Source organism: Pristiophorus japonicus, chromosome 1, assembly GCF_044704955.1.
Source record: "Pristiophorus japonicus isolate sPriJap1 chromosome 1, sPriJap1.hap1, whole genome shotgun sequence".
Lineage (NCBI taxonomy): Eukaryota > Metazoa > Chordata > Chondrichthyes > Pristiophoridae > Pristiophorus > Pristiophorus japonicus.
Window position 1 is genome coordinate 257,346,068 of NC_091977.1, and position 21,668 is coordinate 257,367,735.

At 47.0% G+C, this 21,668-nt stretch overlaps 1 protein-coding gene across 1 annotated transcript in view; it reads right to left on the reverse strand.

Annotated features, from left to right (window-relative positions):
* The window catches only part of LOC139246288 (leucine rich adaptor protein 1-like), a 55,668-nt gene extending 39,893 nt beyond the window's left edge, over positions 1-15,775 (reverse strand). The window contains exon 1 of the mRNA XM_070871405.1: positions 15,423-15,775. Coding sequence (XP_070727506.1) covers positions 15,423-15,629 — 207 coding nt within the window. The 5' untranslated portion in view covers positions 15,630-15,775. The remainder of the gene's footprint in view (positions 1-15,422) is intronic.
* Positions 15,776-21,668: the final 5,893 nt, after the last annotated feature.

The following is a 21,668-nucleotide window of genomic DNA, read 5'->3' on the forward strand; positions in this document are numbered from 1 at the left end:
TAACAACAATGGGTGTAGCCCAATTACATCGATCTATTTTACAAATAATGTTCTCAGTTTCTAGTCTTTTGAGTTCTTGCTCAACTTTCTCCTTGAGTGCTTATGGTACGGAACTTGGCTTATAATAAACCGATCTAGCGTCCTTCTGTACCCTGACACTCACCTTGAAGCCTTGGATCAGACTGCCCGTTTCGCAGAACACCTTCGAATACTTCTTGATAACCTCATCCGTTGATGAAAATCTCGCTTCCACATGGAAAATCTTACTCCAATCCGGCTTCAGTGAGCTCAACCAATTTCTTCCTAGTAAGGCAGACCTGTCTCCTTTCACTAATATTGAGAGGCAAGTTCTGAAATTGATCTTTATATTTCACCGGTACAGTGATACGACCTACCACAGGAATTTTCTCTCCCGAGTAGCTTCGCAGCTCTATCTTGGCTTTCTCCAGTTGAAAATCACACAATTTGTTGTGATAGTGACTCCGGTACTACACTCACAGATGCACCCGTGTCAATTTCCATTGGTATTTTGAAACCCTCAACATCTATGTGGATTTTGATGCTTTCCGAATCGCTGTCCGTTAACCTTGTGCTCCTGATGACGTGTAACTCTAACATCTCCTCGTCCTGTTGTTGTTCTTCCATGCTATGTAGTTTCTTGGAATTTCTACTCATAGTTTTAAACACTGGACACATAGCTTTGGAAGCTGGTTTACCCTTCAGTCAGCATGCCTTCGCAAGATGCCCAGTCTTTCTGCAGAAGAAACACTCTGCCTTCACGTAGGGACAACTTTGAGCAATGTGTTGTCCCAGGCACCTATAGCATGACATCGACGCTCTGGTAGGATTTCTAGTTTCTGAGACTTTCGGCCATGCCCGTCTTTTACTTTGAACCTGCAGGTGATTTACCTCGGTTGACTAACGACCATAATTATTATTTAATTCTCGGGAATATTGTTCGGCCATGCCCATCGACCTCGCTGTCTGATAAGCAATCTTAAAAGTCAAGTCATCCGTCATCAATAACTGCCTTCTGATCACATCATTTTTCACCCCACAAACAAAACGATCCCGTAATGCTCAGTTTTGAAAGTTTCCAAAATTACAGTGCATCGATAGCTTTTTTAATGCTACAATGTAATCACTGATACATTCATCAGCCATTTGATTCTGAATCCCGAAACGATAGCTTTCAGCAATTTCTAACGGTTTGGCGTTATAGTGCTGCTCCAGCTTCGTTAAAATCTCTTTAAGCGTTGTGTCCTTTGGCTCATCAGGCATAAGCAGATTTACAAGAGTGTCATATAATGCCGGATCTGCCTCTGATAAGATGATCACTTTCTTACATTCCAACACAGCCCGGTTCTGGACTGCATTGTCTGGAAGTTCGATTACGTTATTTGCAGTGAAATACATTTCTAGCCGATCTACATATGCTTTAAAACGTTCCCAGTCATGTCTATATTCACCCAAATGTCCCAATACACCTGCCATTTTAATCTCTAGCTGTTCACACCATGTGCTGTATTTTATCTCGGATTTTGTAGCTTTTTTCCCCCAAAGACAGAAACTTCCAAAGTCTCTGTCGGCTGGCTGAATCCTTCACCAATAAAATTTTAGCTTTAAATCATCCGAAAAATCCCATCTTCCATCGCCACATGTGATATATTCACAGAACACAGCACACACAGCTTCTTAACATGGCAGGCAGCTCTCTCGGAAATCTCCGGAAATCTGCCTGGGCTGTTTATTATTAACCCTGCACTTGCAGTACACAATATGTCCACATCCACAGAGTGGAGCTACAAACATTACAAGCTTACAGACATTACAGTCACCTTGCCAAACACAGCCCTCTCGTCCACCTGCCAACTAAAACCACACTCGTGGAGGTACTGATTCCTGAGCAGTGGCTCCCTGAGGACAGCTGCCACTCCAGACGGGGGAGAACTGTTCCAGACCCTGATGAGTTCCTGGTAACTAGTCTAGGATGCAACTATTAGAGTGGACAGGGGAGAACCAGTGGATGTGGATATGTGGACTTTCAAAAGGCTTTTAACAAGGTCCCACACAAGAGATTGGTGTGCAAAATTAAAGCACATGGTACACATACCGTCCCCGCCACCACCCTCCGACCCAGCTGGCGGGGGTTCTTGTGGGTTGTTTTCCACCAAGTCGAGCAGATCCCGAGGGATGTTAAGATTTGACTGGGCAGACCTGGCCTCTTCAGCCTCGCCCGCTTCAGTCCCCAGGACACTTGATCCTGCGGGAATGCTTTCTTTCGGCGGCCCCAGTGCCCCCTCAACAGGCAGGTCTTCTTCCCCAGCTCTGGGAGGCCCAGGATGGACAGCCTTGGCTGCCTCTCCCTCCCGAGGGCCAGACACCCCTAGACTTCGGCACGCGTTGGGAGCGGTGCTGGGGGACGCTGGACCCGCGCCAGGCACCGACTCCTGCACGGAGGCATCATGGTCCTCCTCTGTTTCCCCAAAGTGGTGCCTCCTTTTTTTGTCCGGGGGGACGTGGAGGCAGGCAGATCTCAATATCTGCCGAGGCCTCTGCCTCCGCACCCTCCTTCTGGGTTTCTTGCCCGCGCCCGAGTCGGACCGTGGGTGGCAAACTCTCCGCAGCAGCGGGTACGGTCACGGACTCTGGCACGGAACGCCCCACACTCACTGGTGGTGAGTTGGGGCCGAGCGCAGTGATAGGGCTATTTGGCCCACTGAGGGGACTCACCTGCAGGTGCTTGGTTTTCTTCCAGGCCTTCCTTCCGCGCGGACGCTCTCCTTCCTCCCTGCCGGAGGCTGAGATGGCATTGGCCCCTGACGACGCCCGCGCATCTATAGCTCCCGATGCGCAGACCGTAATGAGAGGGGAGAAGTGGCGGGGGCACCAGCCTCGGCCGCTTTAGATGTTTTAGCGGCCTTGGAGGCGGCGCAGTACTTGCGGACATGTGCCACCTCCTTACAGGCGTGGCACCGCACGCCGTCCGACGTCCAGAAGATGTGGTAGTCTGTCCCCTCGTGGACCACATTGAAGGCCTCTTCTGTTACCTCCTCCTGCGCCAGCTGAACAAAAAGCTGGCAGCAGAAGGAGAACACGTGACAGAGGCTGGCCTCCCTGAAGCCAAGGGGGATCAGATTTATCCCCGACCTCACCTCACCTCCGCCATCTTAGACTGGGTGTTGTGTAATGAGAGAGGATTAATTAGCAATCTCGTTGTGCGAGGTCCCTTGGGGAAGAGTGACCATAATATGGTGGAATTCTGCATTAGGATGGAGAATGAAACAGTTAATTCAGAGACCATGGTCCAGAACTTAAAGAAGGGTAACTTTGAAGGTATGAGGCGTGAATTGGCTAGGATAGATTGGCGAATGATACTTGAGGGGTTGACTGTGGATGGGCAATGGCAGACATTTAGAGACGGCATGGATGAACTACAACAATTGTACATTCCTGTCTGGCATAAAAATAAAAAAGCGAAGGTGGGTCAACCGTGGCTATCAAGGGAAATCAGGGATAGTATTAAAGCCAAGGAAGTGGCATACAAATTGGCCAGAAATAGCAGCAAACCCGGAGACTGGGAGAAATTTAGAACTCAGCAGAGGAGGACAAAGGGTTTGATTAGGGCAGGGAAAATGGAGTACGAGAAGAAGCTTGCAGGGAACATTAAGACGGATTGCAAAAGTTTCTATACATATGTAAAGAGAAAAAGGTTAGTAAAGACAAATGTAGGTCCCCTGCAGTCAGAATCAGGGGAAGTCATAACGGGGAACAAAGAAATGGCGGATCAATTAAACAAGTACTTTGGTTCGGTATTCACTAAGGAGGACACTAACAACATTCCGGATATAAGAAGGGTCAGAGGCTCTAGTAAGGAGGAGGAACTGAGGGAAATCCTTATTAGTCGGGAAATTGTGTTGGGGAAATTGATGGGATTGAAGGCCGATAAATCTCCAGGGCCTGATGGACTGCATCCCAGAGTACTTAAGGAGGTGGCCTTGGAAATAGCGGGATGCATTGACAGTCATTTTCCAACATTCCATTGACTCTGGATCAGTTCCTATCGAGTGGAGGGTAGCCAATGTAACCCCACTTTTTAAAAAAGGAGGGAGAGAGAAAACAGGGAATTATAGATCGGTCAGCCTGACATCGGTAGTGGGTAGGATGATGGAATCAATGATTAAGGATGTCATAGCACCGCATTTGGAAAGAGGTGACATGATGGGTCCAAGTCAGCATGGATTTGTGAAAGGGAAATCATGCTTGACAAATCTTCTGGAATTTTTTGAGGATGTTTCCAGTGGAGTGGACAAGGGAGAACCAGTTGATGTGGTATATTTGGACTTTCAGAAGGCTTTCGACAAGGTTCCACACAAGAGATTAAGGTGCAAAGTTAAAGCACATGGGATTGGGGGTAGTGTGCTGACATGGATTGAGAAATGGTTGTCAGACAGGAAGCAAAGAGTAGGAGTAAATGGGTACTTTTCAGAATGGCAGGCGGTGAGTAGTGGGGTACCGCAAGGTTCTGTGCTGGGGCCCCAGCTGTGCACACTGTATATTAATGATTTAGACGAGGGGATTAAATGTAGTATCTCCAAATTTGCGGATGACACTAAGTTGGGTGGCAGTGTGAGCTACGAGGAGGATGCTTATGAGGCTGCAGAGCGACTTGGATAGGTTAGGTGAGTGGGCAAATGCATGGCAGATGAAGTATAATGTGGATAAATGTGAGGTTGTCCACTTTAGTGGTAAAAACAGAGAGACAGACTATTATCTGAATGGTGACAGATTAGGAAAAGGGGAGGTGCAACGAGACCTGGGTGTCATGGTACATCAGTCATTGAAGGTTGGCATGCAGGTACAGCAGGCGGTTAAGAAAGCAAATGGCATGTTGGCCTTCATAGCGAGGGGATTTGAGTACAGGGGCAGGGAGGTGTTGCTACAGTTGTACAGGGCCTTGGTGAGGCCACACCTGGAGTATTGTGTACAGTTTTGGTCTCCTCACCTGAGGAAGGACATTCTTGTTATTGAGGGAGTGCAGCGAAGGTTCACCAGACTGATTCCCGGGATGGCGGGACTGACCTATCAAGAAAGACTAAATCAACTGGGCTTGTATTCACTGGAGTTCAGAAGAATGAGAGGGGACCTCATAGAAACGTTTAAAATTCTGATGGGTTTAGGCAGGTTAGATGCAGGATGAATGTTCACAATGTTGGGGAAGTCCAGAACCAGGGGTCACAGTCTAAGGATAAGGGGTAAGCCATTTAGGAACAAGATGAGGAGAAACTTCTTCACCCAGAGAGTGGTGAACCTGTGGAATTCTCTACCACAGAAAGTTGTTGAGGCCAACTCACTAAATATATTCAAAAAGGAGTTAGATATAGTCCTTACTACTAGGGGGATCAAGGGGTATGGCAAGAAAGCAGGAATGGGGTACTGAAGTTGCATGTTCAGCCATGAACTCATTGAATGGCGGTGCAGGCTAGAAGGGCCGAATGTCCTTCTCCTGCACCTATTTTCTATGTTTCCCCCACTTGACGTAGGTGGGGGAGGAGGAGCTCACCGGGAACAATGGGCGGGGCGTTAGAAATGACGAGTCTCTGCGCAGTGGCCCCGAGGGGGTCCACTGACAGGAAGGTCCCACCCACCGTGATCCCCTTACTCAGGGCCAGGGTCACCGCCCGTTCCGACCCCATGAAGAACACAGCCTTCCCGTACATTTTGGAGGTGGTGACAATGGCCGAGGGGACGACTACCCCAGCCATTGCCCTCACGCACTCCTCAATGGTCATGTTGGGGTGGGTATAGCTCTTGACCCCATTCTTTTTAGTTATTAGCCCAAAAGGTGGCAGGGCAGCAGGAGCCGCCGTGCGTGCATAGGTCTTTGTTGGCCTCGTCACCCTCAAAGATGGACTCGCCCTATCAGGGTCCCTTTAAGGGCTGCACACTCCCCAATGTCACAGGCCTAAAGGTCTTAATTGGCCTCTTATTTTTGAGCAGAGGGAGCTCTTAATTAAGGCACACCTCTCCCCTGCTTGTTAACAATGGGGGAGGGACCTTTTTCCCTATGCTCTCTCGTTTAAATTATAATTAAGAGAGAAAAAAAGAGGCATCTCAGAGAGAGAGGAGAGACAGAGTGAGAGGGTGTGGGAAAGAGGGAGGCTGTGAGGGCAGGGTCGCCCCTCAGTGTTGGGTGGGTGCTCACTGGGGTGCATTCTCTGATGGAAATACAAAGTCCTTGTGATGTCCTTCTGGTGGGGGAGAAGATGTCTTCACCCGGGATGGCTGAACGCACCCAGGCACAGTTTGTCTTCTTTCCTCCCCCGTCCTACAAATTAAAGTCTTTTGGGAGAGTGCACCAACACATCCACCTGTTGATGTTATGAATGGCTCGCCCTCCTTCCACACAGATGATGTTGTTTTTGAGTTGCAGTTTGCTCTCTTTCCCCCCTCTCCAACTCTGTGGCAGCTCTTGCTGACCTCCCTTCTCTCCAAGGAGCTCTGTCGATGTGAAAAACAGCCCTCTTCCTCCTCTCCTGGAGACATATTGTCCCTATGGTTGCAGGCAGGCGGACAGCAGTTGCAGCCCCTTCCCCTCAGGCTCACAGCTCCCAAGTAGCTAAGCCACTCCCACAACAGCTCTACAACTATTTTGTTGCAAACAAAACAAACATTAAATCAAGTGCCCCCTGATTAAAGGGGGGGGGACATTCCAAACAGTTTTTAAGTGTCCTTTTTTTGTGTGTTTTTTTTTTGTTTTTGTTATTTTTTTTTGGGGGGCACTAAAAGCACAAATTATACAAGTGCCCCCTGGCTAAAAGGGGAGGGGACACTAAAACCCGGCACAATAAACCAGTTAAAGTTTAAAACATATAAAATCAAATTAAAATTTGTTTGCCGGGGGTGATGATGCACTCCAGTCCCTCCAGCGCCCACCTCTTGTAGAAGGCCGCGAGTGTACCGGTGGACACCGTGTGCTCCATCTCCAGGGACACCCTGGCTCGGATGTAAGCGTGGAAGAGAGGCAGGCAGTCAGGCTGAACGACCCCCTCGACCGCCCGCTGCCTGGACCAGCTGATGGCACCCTTGGCCGTGCCCAGGAGCAGTCCTACGAGGAGGCCCTTGGACCTACCCGCTCCCCTCCGCACAGGGTGGCCAAAGATCAGGAGTGTGGGACTGAAGTGCAACCAGAATTTGAGGAGCAGCTCCTTTAAATAATGGAACAGGGACTGCAACCTCGCACACTCCATTAAAAACATGGAACACGGACTCTTCCAGACCGCAGAAATTGTCGGCGGCCTGGGAGCCCATGAACCGACTTAAAAATTTGTTGCACGGGACTGCTCCATGCACCACCCTCCAGGCCAAGTCCCCAATAAATAAAGGGAGGACTCTCGCGTAGAGTGCACTCCATTGGGGACTCCCGTCTCCTCCGGATGTCAAGATGGTGCACCATGGCGTGTCCGGACGGCAGACGAGGATGGCAAGGTGGAGTGTATGCAGGAGCAGCCTGTACAGGAATCCCCTCCATGCAGAACTTAAAAGCGATTTCCCAGAGGAGGCTCAAATTCTGAGGCACCGACTCCCGAGGGAGGTTTTGGGGCTTAGTGCCAACGAGGAATTCCGTCCGAATGGGGGTCAGTTCGGATGGGATCGCCCCACATGTTTGAGTATCCTCGACACACCTAACGGAGTCAGGACCCAGCGACTCGATTGCACAACAGCTCTTTTTGGTTGAAGACAATTGAACAATTAAATCAAGTGCCCCCTGATTAAAGGGGGGGGCGGGGGGACGGGGGATGGGGACACTCCAAAACTTTCAAATAAGTGCCCCCTTGTATTTTTTGTTATGTTTTTTTTTGTTTCTTTTTTTGTTTTCTTTGGGGGGGGCACTAAAAAAGCACAAATTATACAAGTGCCCCCTGGCTAAAAGGGAGGGCACACTAAAACCCAGCACAATGAACCAATTAAACTTAAAACATATAAAATCAAATTAAAATTTGGTTGCCGGGGGTGATGATGCACTTCAGTCCCTCCGGCGCCCACCTCTCACGGAAGGCCGCGAGCGTACCGGTGGACACCGCCTGCTCCATCTCCAGGGACACCCTGGTTCGCAACAGCTCTACAACTCTTTTGTTACAAAACAAAATTCAACAGTTAAATCAAGTGCCCCCTGATCTGGGGGACACTCCAAAAGCTTTTCAAGGCACTTTTTTTTTTTGTTTGTTTTTTTGGGGGGTTTTTAATGTTTTTTTTGGGGCACTAAACCATGAATTTTACAAGCGCCCCCTATAAAACTGGAGGGGTAACAGCTCTACAACTCTTTTGGAGTAAAACATAATTAACATTAAATCAAGTGCCCCCCGATCTGGGGGACACTCCAGACACTTATACCTGCCCTCTTTTTTTTTTCTTTTTTTTTTTTTAAAAAGTGTTTTTTTTCCTTTTGTGATTTATTTTTTGGGCATTAAAGTCATATAATTTACAAGTGCCCCCTATAAAAGTGGAGGGGGACACTAAAACCGGCAATTAAAACAAATTAAACTGTAAAATAAATAAAATCAAATTAAAATTTGGTTGCCGGGGGTTATAATGCACTCCAGTCCCTCCGGTGCCCACCTCTCGTAACAGCTCTACATGCCTGTGAGCATACTCACAGGTGCATACATTACAATAACCAAAGATTTACCCTGAATAACCACACCATTAAATTTAACTGATAGACTTTCATGTGGGAATTTGTCAATTGCTATCTGGAAGTTTATGGCTTATGGCAGTCCACTTGAGATATCCCTTCCTCAAAGATGTCAAGGAGGTTGGTCTGTCTTTTGGTCTGGCTGCTGTTTATCAAGTTATTATTGTAAAGATATTGTTATGTTCAGAATAAATCCACAGGACTGTATTGCAAGCTCAAACTATTGTGACCTTAGTCTCTTTATTCAGACTCCAGAGTGGAGAAGCAGCATGGTGAATCACTTTTTATACCTGCTTGCCACTAGGGGGCACACCTGTGGGAGACTTTTTATACCTGTGCACCCTGGGGCAAGTCTTACAGATTGGTGAGGTTTACACACATACAATCACTCCCCCCAAAAGTATTATGTACAAGTTATTTACACGTTGAGGCGATCTGGCGCCCTGCATCCCCGTGTCGATCACCTGGGTTGAAGTCCTGACGTGGTGTGTTCATTCTAGTGGTTGACGGTGAGGTTGATCGTGTTAGTGAGTTGCTGGGGGCCAGGTCCTTTCACAGTGATTCCTGGTTATCTGTAGTTCGCAGTTTGGTCTGGTCCAAATGCTTTTTGCGTTTGCCCAGTACTTGGTTTCACAATCAAATGCTCCGTTTTCATCACAAACACTCCGTTCTCTCCCTTTGGCTAATACAGTGCTAGTGGCCCATCTGGGGCCCTGAACATGGTCTACATCACTCATTCTGATGTCACGTGATGGAGCCGTGCGACTATGGTGCATTCTCTGCTGATAGCATACGGAAGGCTCGGTTCTGAGTGATTCTGTCTGGTGACTGCGTAGCACGCGGAAATAGCCGGGTCTGTTCGGAATCTACCGTGACACGTGTGGTGCTTGGCTTTGTGATTTGGGCTGCCTGCTCCAGACCATTGTCACTGAGCCAAAGGTCTGGCAAGCCCAGGATGGCTGATATGGTCTTGAGACTTTCAGTAGCGGCGGGAGGCCTCATGGTCCCCGTGGATCCTGGGCCATGGTAGGGGGCCCCGGACCACTGACTGTGTGTAGCCGCCCTGCCTTACTTTGCAACGTTGGGATAGGCCTTTCGTCTTTGCGACGGATAAGTTGCAACATCCCATCTCGCGGTTCACCATTGGCTGGTGGTAACATGGGATCCTGGCTTGCCTAGGTCCAAAACTAGGGGGCCGTTACGGTTGACCCCTCGCTTTCAAGCTCTTCCACGACCACAAGTGGGTCTGCAGGCTGCGCCGTTTCCACCCCGGTGGTGGGCAACTGTAGCCAATTGGAGGACATTAGCGCCGTTCTCAGTGCCTGGCCCGTGGCGGATCAGGTTACAGTGCACAGACAGTGTTGGACATTCTCGAAACAACGCATCGATAATGGTGCCTCTGCTCTCCCAAAACTGTGGGATGGGCAGCTTGTCTGACTCGAGCAAATATTGGGACCCTCTTTGGTACGTCTCTTTTGTCCCCTGAACCCTAGCTGCTGCCTTGGTTACTTATTGGATACATGTACAACCAGTTGGGGCCCGCCCACTACTTTGGCTTGCTGCACAACACGCCCGACCCCATGCGGAACACATCACTTGCTACGAATACTTTGTCAGATACATATATGATCAGTTGGTGATCGCCTGCTACTTTGGCTTGTTGTAAGGTGCCCCCCGACCCCATATGATAGTACATCATTGGCCGCGAAAGAACACTCACATGGGTTACATAGTGCAAACAACTTATTGGAACGTAGTGAGTTACTGGCCTTCTCAGCAGCCGCCCCTTTATCTTTGCTCCAAACCCAGTCGTCTTCCTTGCTGGGCAACACATTCCTCTGTTCCGTTGTGGCGACATCCCATGGTCTGGATGCTCTCTCGTCCCGTGGTCTGGATGCACTTTCATCCCGTGTCCTGGACGTACCTTCGTCCCGTGGTCTGGACGCACTCTCATCTGTGTCCATGATGCCAAACGCCGTGATCATCCTCCCCAGGGATTTGGCCTCTGGCATTGGGAAGACGCATTTGGATCATTTCAGCCGGAGTCCCACTCTGCATGGTCGACCTGGAGCCTCTTCCATCGTCGTGAAGAGGTCGTCGGCTTTGGGTGGTGGGTACCGCGCCTGTACCGCTGCTCGGTTGATCTTCACCTCCTCGTGGTCGTGATGAGCAACCTGTGCCTCGGGGATCTGCAAATGGATCTGCACTTTGATGCCTGGTTCAGCTGAAGATGGAAGTTTGCTCGGCCTTTGAGCAGGAGAGACGTCGTTCGCCAGAAAAGGTACGCAGAGATCTTCCCAGTTCCATCGAATCTTCCCCGTCCACCTTCTACCAAGCAGCGTTGGCCCATCACCTGAAATAATCCACAGTGGTAAATCGTGCACTGCTCCCTCATGGTATACTCTTATGTCCACACTACCAATAACTGGTATCAGTTCCTTGGTGTAGGTGCGCAGCTTTGCCTGAATCGGGATCAGCTTGGGTCGCTGTGCTTTGTTACCCCACAGCCTCTCGAATGCCTTCTGGCTCATAACTGATTGATGTGCCCCTGTGTCTAATTCCATGGAGACTGGAGTGCCGTTGAGTTCAACTTTTAACATAATCGGAGGGCTTTTGGTGGTGAAGATGTGTATCCCATATACTTCCTCTTCATCCTCAGATTGTGTTGCTTCTCCTGCTCGTTCAGCGTGATCCTCGCTGGATCGGTCGTCCTCTCCTGATTCTGCCACGTGTTGAGTCTGAGGTCGTTTGCACATTCGCTGGAGGTGCCCCATTGTTCCACAGCTGTTGCACACATAGGACTTGAATCGACATTGATGAGCTCTATGACTGCCTCCGCAGTGCCAACATGGTGCTAATGGATACTCATTCACGCCCACGGCGGACTCTGAGTCACTCTAGGCCTAGGTATGGCTCTGCAGTCGTGTAGGCCCTGCCTTGTACAGTTCTGCCTGCTGAAAACATTATTTTATGCACAGTACTTGCTGGTGAGCTTCGATTCTGTGAAAATATCTGTTTCGTGTTATCACTCATGGATATGAAGGCTTGGGCTATCGTGATGGCCTTGCTCAGATCTAGGGATTCGGCAGACAGCAGTTTGTGAAGAATGACCTTGTGGCCGATTCCAAGCACGAAAAAGTCCTGCAACATTTCCCCCCAGGATCTTCCAAATTCGCATTGTCCCGTAAGGCATCTTAGGTCGACGACAAAACTCGCCACGTTCTGGCCCTCGTACCGATGGTGTGTAAAAGCGATACCTGGCCATCAAGATGCACTCCTTCGGCTTGAGGTGATCCCTAACCAGCTTACACAGCTCTGTGTAAGACTTGTCCGTTGGTTTGACTAGTGCCAACAGATTTTTGAGGAGGCCATATATCGAAGACCCAGATACGGTGAGGAGAATCGCCCTGCTCTTGATCGCCGTCTTAGCCTTATCCAGTCCGTTGGCCACGAAGTACTGGTCGAGGTGCTCAACGAAGGCTTCCCAATCATCACCCTCAACAAATCTCTCAAGAAAACCAACGGCAGCCATTACCGCGTGAAAGTTCGTGATCCATTACTCGTCGCCAATTTGTTATGTTCAGAATGAATCCACAGGACTGTATTGCAAGCTCAAACTGTTGTGACCTTAGTCTCTTTATTCAGACTCCAGAGTGCAGAAACAGCATGGTGGATCACCTTTTATACCTGCTTGCCCCAGGGTGTACAGGTGACCCTTAGGTCTCCCACAGGTGTGCCCCCTAATGGCAAGTCTTACATATTGGTGAGGTTTACATACATATCTAACAGATACTGTGATTACTTTTCCACTACAACAAAAAGGCTAATTTAAAAAAAATAGATGGAACTACATATCTGAGATAATAATAACCAACACATTAAACATTTGATTAGGTGATTTGTGATGCATTGTAGTCTGCAGTTATACTGCACATTGCGCTGAGGTCAACCACACAAAAGCTTTGCACATCCTGGTTACCCTAGTGATCTGGATTATACTGCACTCATGTGAACTCAAACCGGTGTGAGACTACCTATTCAAGTCTTTAGGTGAGTGGAGTGCATTCAGGAGCTAGACCAGAATCCAACTCCCATATCATTCTGCCACTTTTGCATCAACGCCCACCTAAAGCTGTCTCGAATTGATAAAAACGGGCAGTATAACTACATTGACATAGGCCGTGAAATTGCCATAAGTATGAAGGCATATTCTCCGGGTACGCCATCATATTCCCTTTGAAATCCACCATAAATTTGGGATTTCTGCATGTGCGAAATCCAGAACATGCGGCTTGTCAACATATGCGTTGACAGGCCATCTGTGGGGCCACAAAAAAGCAATCACTGACACTGAATTGGGCTTTTTGCCCATCGACTGACCAGCAATTGCGCACTCAAGTCTTATGGTTGATGGAAGCAGTGCAGGGCTTGTTTGCATCAGCGTAAGGGTATATCTAATCCATTAATTAAACATTTTCATATCCTAAATTATGCACATGCAAATATTGGCCCAGATTACAGTTTTAATGATGTATAAAATTATCATAACATTAAATTTTTAGTGAGGTTGGTGGAATGAACCTAATTACGAATAAAATTCAAATTTTATAAATTGTATAATTATTCAATTTGGGAATTCCATTGCATCTCATTGGGGATCCCCTTCGTAAATGATTGAAATGAAATTGTGCTTTGTGATTGCAGGACCCGGCCCACGTGATTCTACGTATGCTTCTGCACCGCCTGCGTCCCTACGATCCATGAACCATTATGCTGCCCTGCTCATCGAGGCCTGAGGCTGCAACACTTCGCAGCCTGGGTGCCAGCAGGTAGGTTTGTAATTGTTTCGTGGGGGTCGGAGGATACTCCGGAGGTACGCCTTCGACCGCAATTTCTAGCTGATAGTACTTGTGAGAAGTGGATAACACGGAATTAAAATATTGCTACAAAACAACATTTTGCCTACAAAACAGTGACTGCTCTTCAAAATTAATTTATTGATTGTGACACACTTTCAGAAGTCCTAAGCACATGGACATGGCGATGAAAGACACTGGCCTGTAATTTGCAGTCTGTGGTGAAGCAAAGGCATTCGCTGCTGGCCCCAAAGTAAGCTTCCCACAAAGATAGCACGAGAAGGTCGGCTTTTCTGGCGTTTAGTTGAGACCAGTGTAAGTTAATGGGGAATCCCTAACGTGAGCTGCTGTGACTTCAACAAGCTTTCTAAGCAGCCAATCACAATGCAGAATTCTCACAGACCAGGAACCAGGAAGTGAAGGAGCTCCTTTTATTCTAACTTATCAAAATGCTATAGAGAGCAAAACACAGATTGGGGCTCTCACATGGGGACATGGTAAACCTGAAATAAAGATGAAAAAACTTTTAAAAAAGTTTAAAAAAAATTTTTTTGTTAAAATGGATCAATATGTCACTACACAAAATAAAAATTAGTTTTTCAGATCCAAAACCTTTGTTTAGCAGTCAATACGCTGTTAAAACCCAAGTTACACCTAATCCAAAGGGTCTAATTTTTAATGCGATATTTATTTAACAGTGATATTACAGAAAAGCCAAAGTTTGTGTCAGTTTCACTGCTTTCATTGATTACACTGATTGCAGGGTTGGGGTCGGGATCGCACAGTGCAGCCAGTGTCAGAGCAGTGAATGATTGGCCACAACTTTAGGATTTCCACGTTCAGATGTGCCTGCACTAAATTTGAAGTTGCGGTGTGTTTCAAAGGGGTAATAACTGCGATTGCAAATTCCGGGCCAATATATAAATGCATTTGTTCTTTCTTTCTTGTTCTTTCATCTCTAGTACCTCAGTTCCAATCTAGCCAGACTGATGATAGTTTGAGTCTGGACCCTCTCACGAGTCTGAATTCAAAAGCACAAAACTGTCATTCAGAAACCACACAAATGGTTGCAATAGGGATCCTTTCTGAAATTGGCATTAAGGCACATTGTTGAGGTATAGCACTCTGATGCTAACTCTGAATACCCAAGCTGTAAAAGTATTCCACTTTACATCATTACTGTCGCTTACCTTAATAAACACATTATTGTTAAATAAAAATATACATTTCAAAGAAACAGGTGGGGTTTTTTTATTTACAGCGGCCTGGGAATGTTTTTTTTCTCTATTTGTTCCTTTTAAAAAAGATACTGTCTTCATTTTTTAAAAGAAGTCAAGACAAATGAAAACTTTGCCAAACACACATGATGGCTTCAATGGGAATAAAGACTCGACGGGCCGAATGGCCTCCTTCTCTGCAAATATTCTATGAAAAGCATCACTCTTTAACGTGAACAAATGCAGAGTTCTATTGTCCAAATAAAAAAGTATATGTCCCTCAGTCCCCCAAAAAGTAAATGTTTTTAAACACAGAGTATTCCAAAAATCATTTGAAGGAATGGCAGAAAATCATTTTCGTCATAATTATACAGAGGGGGAAATGGTGACATAGTCGTTATATCCACATCATACGTTTGTGCATCTGGCATTTCGCTTCCGTGTTCCACTCAGTAACGCATTACAGAACAGGAGCACGAATGCACAGGTTGTCGAGTGCACAGTACAGACTGTGGTATGCACTCCCTAACAAAAGTATATTCAAAGTGCAGCGCTGCACATTTGTTTCGAAGTGCATTCGCTGACATGAGCTGGCTGGTGCATCGGGCACCGTATGCGGCCAGTAGCCCCCACACGTGTGCACCCCACACTTACCATCTCCAGCTTCAGTATCTGGATCTTGGTCTCCAGCCTCTCCAGAGTGGTGGAGTTACTCAGCGTGCCCGAGGGAGGAGGAGCTCCTTTCTCGTCTTTATGCCGGCCCAGCTGATCCTCCCGGAGTGATCGCAGCAGGCTTTCGGGAACCTTGCGTCCCAACTTGCTCTCTATCTCCTTCAACTCTGGCAGTACACACTCCTCCATCCTCGCAAAAGGGCGCAGGTAATCGTGCCGGGGTAATGAATGATTATCGACGGCCACTTACCGCATTGAACACTTTAAACCAATGGAGAGACTTTCGGACGGAGTCCACACGGCGCAGATCATATCTGGTGGCTTGAGCAAAATGTGGAGTGGCAACCGAGTTAGCAGAATGAATGCCTTCCCTCCGGGTGAGGCGCACTGGACACGGGCAGCGGGGCTGAAGAGGGTGACAAGTCTGGCTTTGATCGAGGACAAGGTTCAGCTGCTTAAGGAAAAGTTCACACCGAGAAAGAGAACTCTTCTTCCATGCATGGTCCTTGCAGAAGCTTGCTTCTGAGTTAATGCATTCTGAAAAAGCAGAATGACCACAATAAATGGTCAGGGTGCTGGAGATGGTGGTTCAAGCAGCTGGGAGTGTGAGCTGACCTTGTCTGTCTGTCTCCGTGTCCCACCTCTCCCCCAGCACAAACACCAGTGCGAAGCTGCAGGTGAATGCAGGGCAAAGCGCCCAGCCCCTTTACCGTAATCCGCAGAGCGGAGCCGCACTCCATCTCTCTCTCTCTGTCTGCGGCTGCTCCTCCCCTCCCAGCCTCTCCGTCCGTTGCAAATGTTGCATTTTTGCACCATTGTGCTTTTGAAAAAAGCTTCCCTTAAACGCTGCTATTCCCAAACAAGGAAAGCCCGATCGCCTTGCCATTTCTGAATGCAGGGCTTTCCACAAGCGTGCAAGCTCTTGGGAGTGGGCGCTCTGATCTAGACTGGCCATACACGGTGCCGAGTGAGACCCGATAGGCGCCCGCTTCACCCCGCTTTGAATTGGAAGAGTGCAGTATACCGCCAATCAGAAAGAGCCGACGATTCCAAATGATTTAACCATATAGAGCTGGTGCATCAAAACAGATCATTGTAATAACGGAAATGAATGAATCTCACCCCCCAACAACTTAGCACAGTATCTCTCTAATCTACTCCAGCCTCACAACCGCCACACACACACTAGATTTCTGCGCTCCTCTAATTCTGCCCTCTTGAGCATCCCTGATTATAATCGCTCAAACATCAGTGGCTGTGCCTTCAACTGTTTGGGCCCTTATCTCTGGAACTCCCACCCTAAAACTTTGCACTTCCCTACTCTCCTCCTTTAAGACGCTCCTTAAAACCTACCTATTTGACCAAGCTTTTGGACATCTGCTGTAATTTCTTCTTGTGTAGCCCCATTGTCAAATTGATTTGTTTTGTCTTAAAACACTCCTGTGAAACACCTTGGGACGTTTTACTACATTAAAGGTGCTATATAAATACAAGTTTTGTTGTTGTAGTAAATTTCAACCACTCGATATCATTAGTGTAACAGCAGTTCTTATTATTTCTTAATCATTTTTTAAAATCTTGATTTATTTGTTAAAAACCTTGTAATAGGAGGATTCTGGTTTAGACTTGAAGACAAAAACTTGAACCTTGGACCTCTCCCTTATAAACATACAAATTACCTACAGATTGCCACAAAGTCACCCAGCACACTCTATTCTCACTTTAGAACACGTATGTAGTGTTTGAACATTTACTCTTAACCATTTATAAGTCTTCCTCCAATCCTACCCGCGCCTTGCTATCTTTCGGGCCCACATGCACAAACCTGAAGTAGATGTGTATAAATTATGTGCTGCAACCCTACTTTGCTAAATAAGTATGGAAATCAGTATTCTAACTGTGGTTCTACTTTTCTAAAGCTATATATTGTGTATGGTGCACACATCCTATCCACAAAGCTTACTTCCTGTTTTTACATTTTTTAGTCACAATTTTGTGTCAACATTTCCCATTGAATCTTGCTTATGTAAACTGTCGCCATGCAGTTGCCGATTCTGGCCAGTGGGTAACTCTGCAAAGTAAATTTCTGAGGCCACTCCCAACTCTGTTGCCATCTTGTATATTTGAAATGTTTATATTCAACGGACCATAGGCAACTCTATCGACAATTTACTAGGAATTAATAATACATGAGCACATGGTCTAGGTTGATATTCTATTGCATTACTGAGGGTGTGCTGCAATGTTGGAGCTGCCAAACATCAGATAACAACAACAACTTGTATTTATTTAGCACCTTTAACATAGTAAAATATTCCAAGGCGCTTCACAGGAATGTTATAAAACAACATTTGACACCGAGCCACATAAAGAGAAATTAGGGCAGGTCAAAGAGGTAGGTTTTAAGGAGCGTCTTGAAGAAGGAAACATAGAAACATAGAAAATAGATGCGGGCATAGGCCATTCGGCCCTTCGAGCCTGCACCACCATTCAATAAGATCATGGCTGATCATTCACCTCAGTACCCCTTTCCTGCTTTCTCTCCATACCCCTTGATCCCCTTAGCGTCAGGGCCATATCTAACTCCTTCTTGGATATATCTAACGAACTGGAATCAACAACTCTCTGCAGTAGAGAATTCCAGAGGTTAACAACTCTCTGAGTGAAGAAGTTTCTCCTCATCTCGGTCCTAAATGGCTTACCCCTTATCCTTAGACTGTGACCCCTGGTTCTGGACTTCCCCAACATCGGGAACATTCTTCCTACATCTAACCTGTCCAGTCCCATCAGAATTTTATATGTTCCTATGAGATCCCCTCTCATTCTTCTAAATTCCAGTCAATACAGGCCCAGTCGATCCAGTCTCTCCTCAAAGAGAGGTAAAGAGACGGAGATGTTTAGAGAGGGAATTCCAAAGCTTGGGGCCTAGGCAGCTGAAGGCACGGCCACCAATGGTTGAGCAATTGAAATTGGGGATGCTCAAGAGGCCAGAATTAGAGGAGCGCAGACATCTCGGGAGGTTGTGGGGCTGGAGGAGATTACAGAGTTAGGGAGTGGCGAGGCCATGGAGGGATTTGAAATCAAGGATGAGAATTTTAAAATCGAGGCTTTGCTTAACCGGGTGTCAATGTAGGTTAGCGAGCACAGGGATGATGGGTGAGCGGGACTTGGTGCGAGTTAGGACATGGGCAGCCAAGTTTTGGATGACCTCAACTTTACGGAGGGTAGAACGTTGGAGGCCAACCAGGAGTGCGTTGCAATAGTCAAGTCTAGAGATAACAAAGGCATGGATGAGGGTTTCAGCAGCATTTGAGCTGAGGCAGGGGCGAAGACGGACAATGTTACGGAGGTAGAATTAGGTGGTCTTAGTTATGGCACTGATATGTGGTTGGAAGCTCATTTTAGGATCAAATATGACACCAAGTTTGCGAACAGCCTGTTTCAGCCTCAGACAGATGGCAGGGAGAGGGATGGAGTTAGTGGCTAGGGAACGGAATTTGTGGCGATGAGATGTTAAATTGAACCCAGGTCTGGCTGTTCTAGTCTTTCAAGTGGATATTAAAGATTTCATGACATTATTCAAAGAAGAATATCAAGTTGTCCCAGTGTCCTGGCCAATATTTTTCCTTAACCAAAACTACCTGAAAACATAACTGGTAATTCACCCCATTGCTATTTATCTCCCTTATTTGCTTACGTAATCACAGTTACTGTATTTTAAATATTTTTGTCGGACAAGCTATTTTCTGAAAATAAGACACAATACGGCTAGAATTTCCACGGCATCTCCGCCTGGTTTATCGGCGGTATTGGTCGGTTTGGGCGAAAACCACTCCCCGGAAATATCGGAAAACAGTTCTGCCGGCGGTTTCAAAATACCACTGGGGAGCGGACCACCGGCGAGCACCGTCCAAAAATTGCCATCACCTGAGTTTTTTCCCAGCGGTGATGTGTAGGTAAGTACAAAACAACGCCCACGAGAAACCAGCTGGAGCTGGGCGGTCGGTATGAAGCGCTGCAAAAAAAGTGTTAAAGTTTGCTTTTACTTTTTCAGCGATTATGTGTAAAAGGGTCCTGAGAACGTATTATTATTTATTTTTTGTATTTTGAAAAGATTATTTTTAGTATTTTCGCCCCTCCCGAGGCCCAACCCGCAGCCTCGGTCTAAATTTTAGTAAGTACCGCCCAATTAGTTTAAGTTCTTGCCAATCGGCCCAGGATCGTGTTTTCCACTGAGACTCGGGGTGTAAGGTCCATTTTTTCTGCCGGGCAGAATTTTTTTCCTCTTTATGTGGAATTTTTCGCCCGCCGTAATTTTAAAATCTTTGCGGTATTTTGGACGGCAATGCGGCGCTGGTGTATTTTTGGGAAATTCTAGCCCAATGCATTTTTTTAAACTTGAATTTGATGTTAATTTTTGACAATAGCCAGCTAACTGTTCTTCAGTTATTTTATACTATCCTTCTGGATCACTTGCTGTCCATTGCTCCCAAGTCTGAATGCCTACGTCCACTAAGAGCATAGCTGTACTGGAGGATATAGGTGGGGAGAAATGTCCCTGTGCAGAGAAAATTGTAAGCGACTCTTTTGATTTTCAAGGAGGAATTCCTTTGGTAACCGAGAGTCCTGCAGGAATAAGTACGCCAGATGAGCAGTGTATGTCCAATGGAGCCTTCGTTAACTGATAGCTGCGGGGCCCTCCAGTGGCCAATAATCATTTTGATCCATGTATAAATCTGAAGCAAGAAAAATAATATTTCTATTACAGTTTAATGCTGAGTTAATGAGGCTTGATGAGAAATGATCCAGCAAAAGAGGGTAGCGTTGGGGCTTAATTTCAAAAGATCATATTCAAATATATTTAAAAAATGTAGCATGCAGTCCCTGTCCACATTGTGTCGACATCAGGCAAATTTCCATATCACACTTCTGATTCATTCCACCTCAGATCACATTTCTCCTACCTGATTGTCGGAGATGTAAAATTATGAATTCAGATTCAAACATTCATTCCAAATATGATCTGAGGTAGAATGAATCAGAAGTGTGATATGGAAATTTGCCTGATGTAGACACAATGTGGACAGGGACTGCATGCTACATTTTTAAAATATATTTGAATATGATCTTTTGAAATTAAGAACATTTCTTAGAAAGGAGATGGAGAACCAGGCAAACCTAATTAATTGCTCAATGCACTTTCTTTTCCTTTTCTAAATATTTTCAGACCAACTGAGAGGCCTGGGGTCAGCCCACAATTAGGCCTCAGGCCTAGTTAACATTTTTGCGAGAGCTGTCAGTGCCTGTTGCACCTCCACGGGCAGCTCATGCATTTTATATGGAATGGAAGAATGAGGTCCGCTTGTCTTGCCAGGGAAGGCCTTAAGAGAGTCCTGGGAGGGGGTTGGATTGGGGGTGGGGGAGCGATCGTGAGGACTGTGGAGTCGGGGGGGTGGGGTTGTGAGGACTATGGAGCGGGGAAGGGGAGTGTGAGAACTATGGAGCGGGGGAGGGGGGTGTGAGGACTATGGAGCAGTGGAGGGAAGGACTATGGAGCAGGGGAGGGGAGGACAATGGAGCGGGGGAGGGGAGGACTATGGAGCAGGGGAGGGGATGAGGAATATGGAGCGGGGGAGGGGAGGACTATGGAGCGGGGGAGGGGAGGACTATGGTGCGGGGGAGGGGGTGAGGACTGGAGTGTGGGGGGGGTGGTGAGGACAATGGAATCGGAGGGGGTTGTGAGGACTTTGGAGCGGGGGAAGGTGATGAGAACTATGGAGGGGTTGGTGGGTGAGGACTATGGAGGGTGGGGAAGCACTTCTGCTTCTTCTGGCTCCATAGGAAGGTTTTTGTTTGAAGATTGACCTTCATTTGGAGAGGCTGCTTAGGCCATGACTGCTGTTGAAGAATCCTGACACTCAGTTTCTCTCAGGGGGCCTAAGGCAGCCATTAGCCCCTCATTTACATCAGTAGGGCATCTAATGCAGTTTTTGACGGCCGTCAGGAAGGGGCTGATAAAGGGCCCGATCAACTTTCGGGCTGAACGTTGTTCAGGCTCCTTTGGGACATTAATCCCTCAAATTGGACCTTGTTTATGTGAATAAAACAGGTGTAATGAGACCCTTTTTCTACCCCAAGCTCTCTCTTTATCCTGCCATGATAATGCGCCTCAGCTCCAACCTCAGAAGAGCACCCTTACTTCGCCAGTGCAGGATTAGAAACAAATTA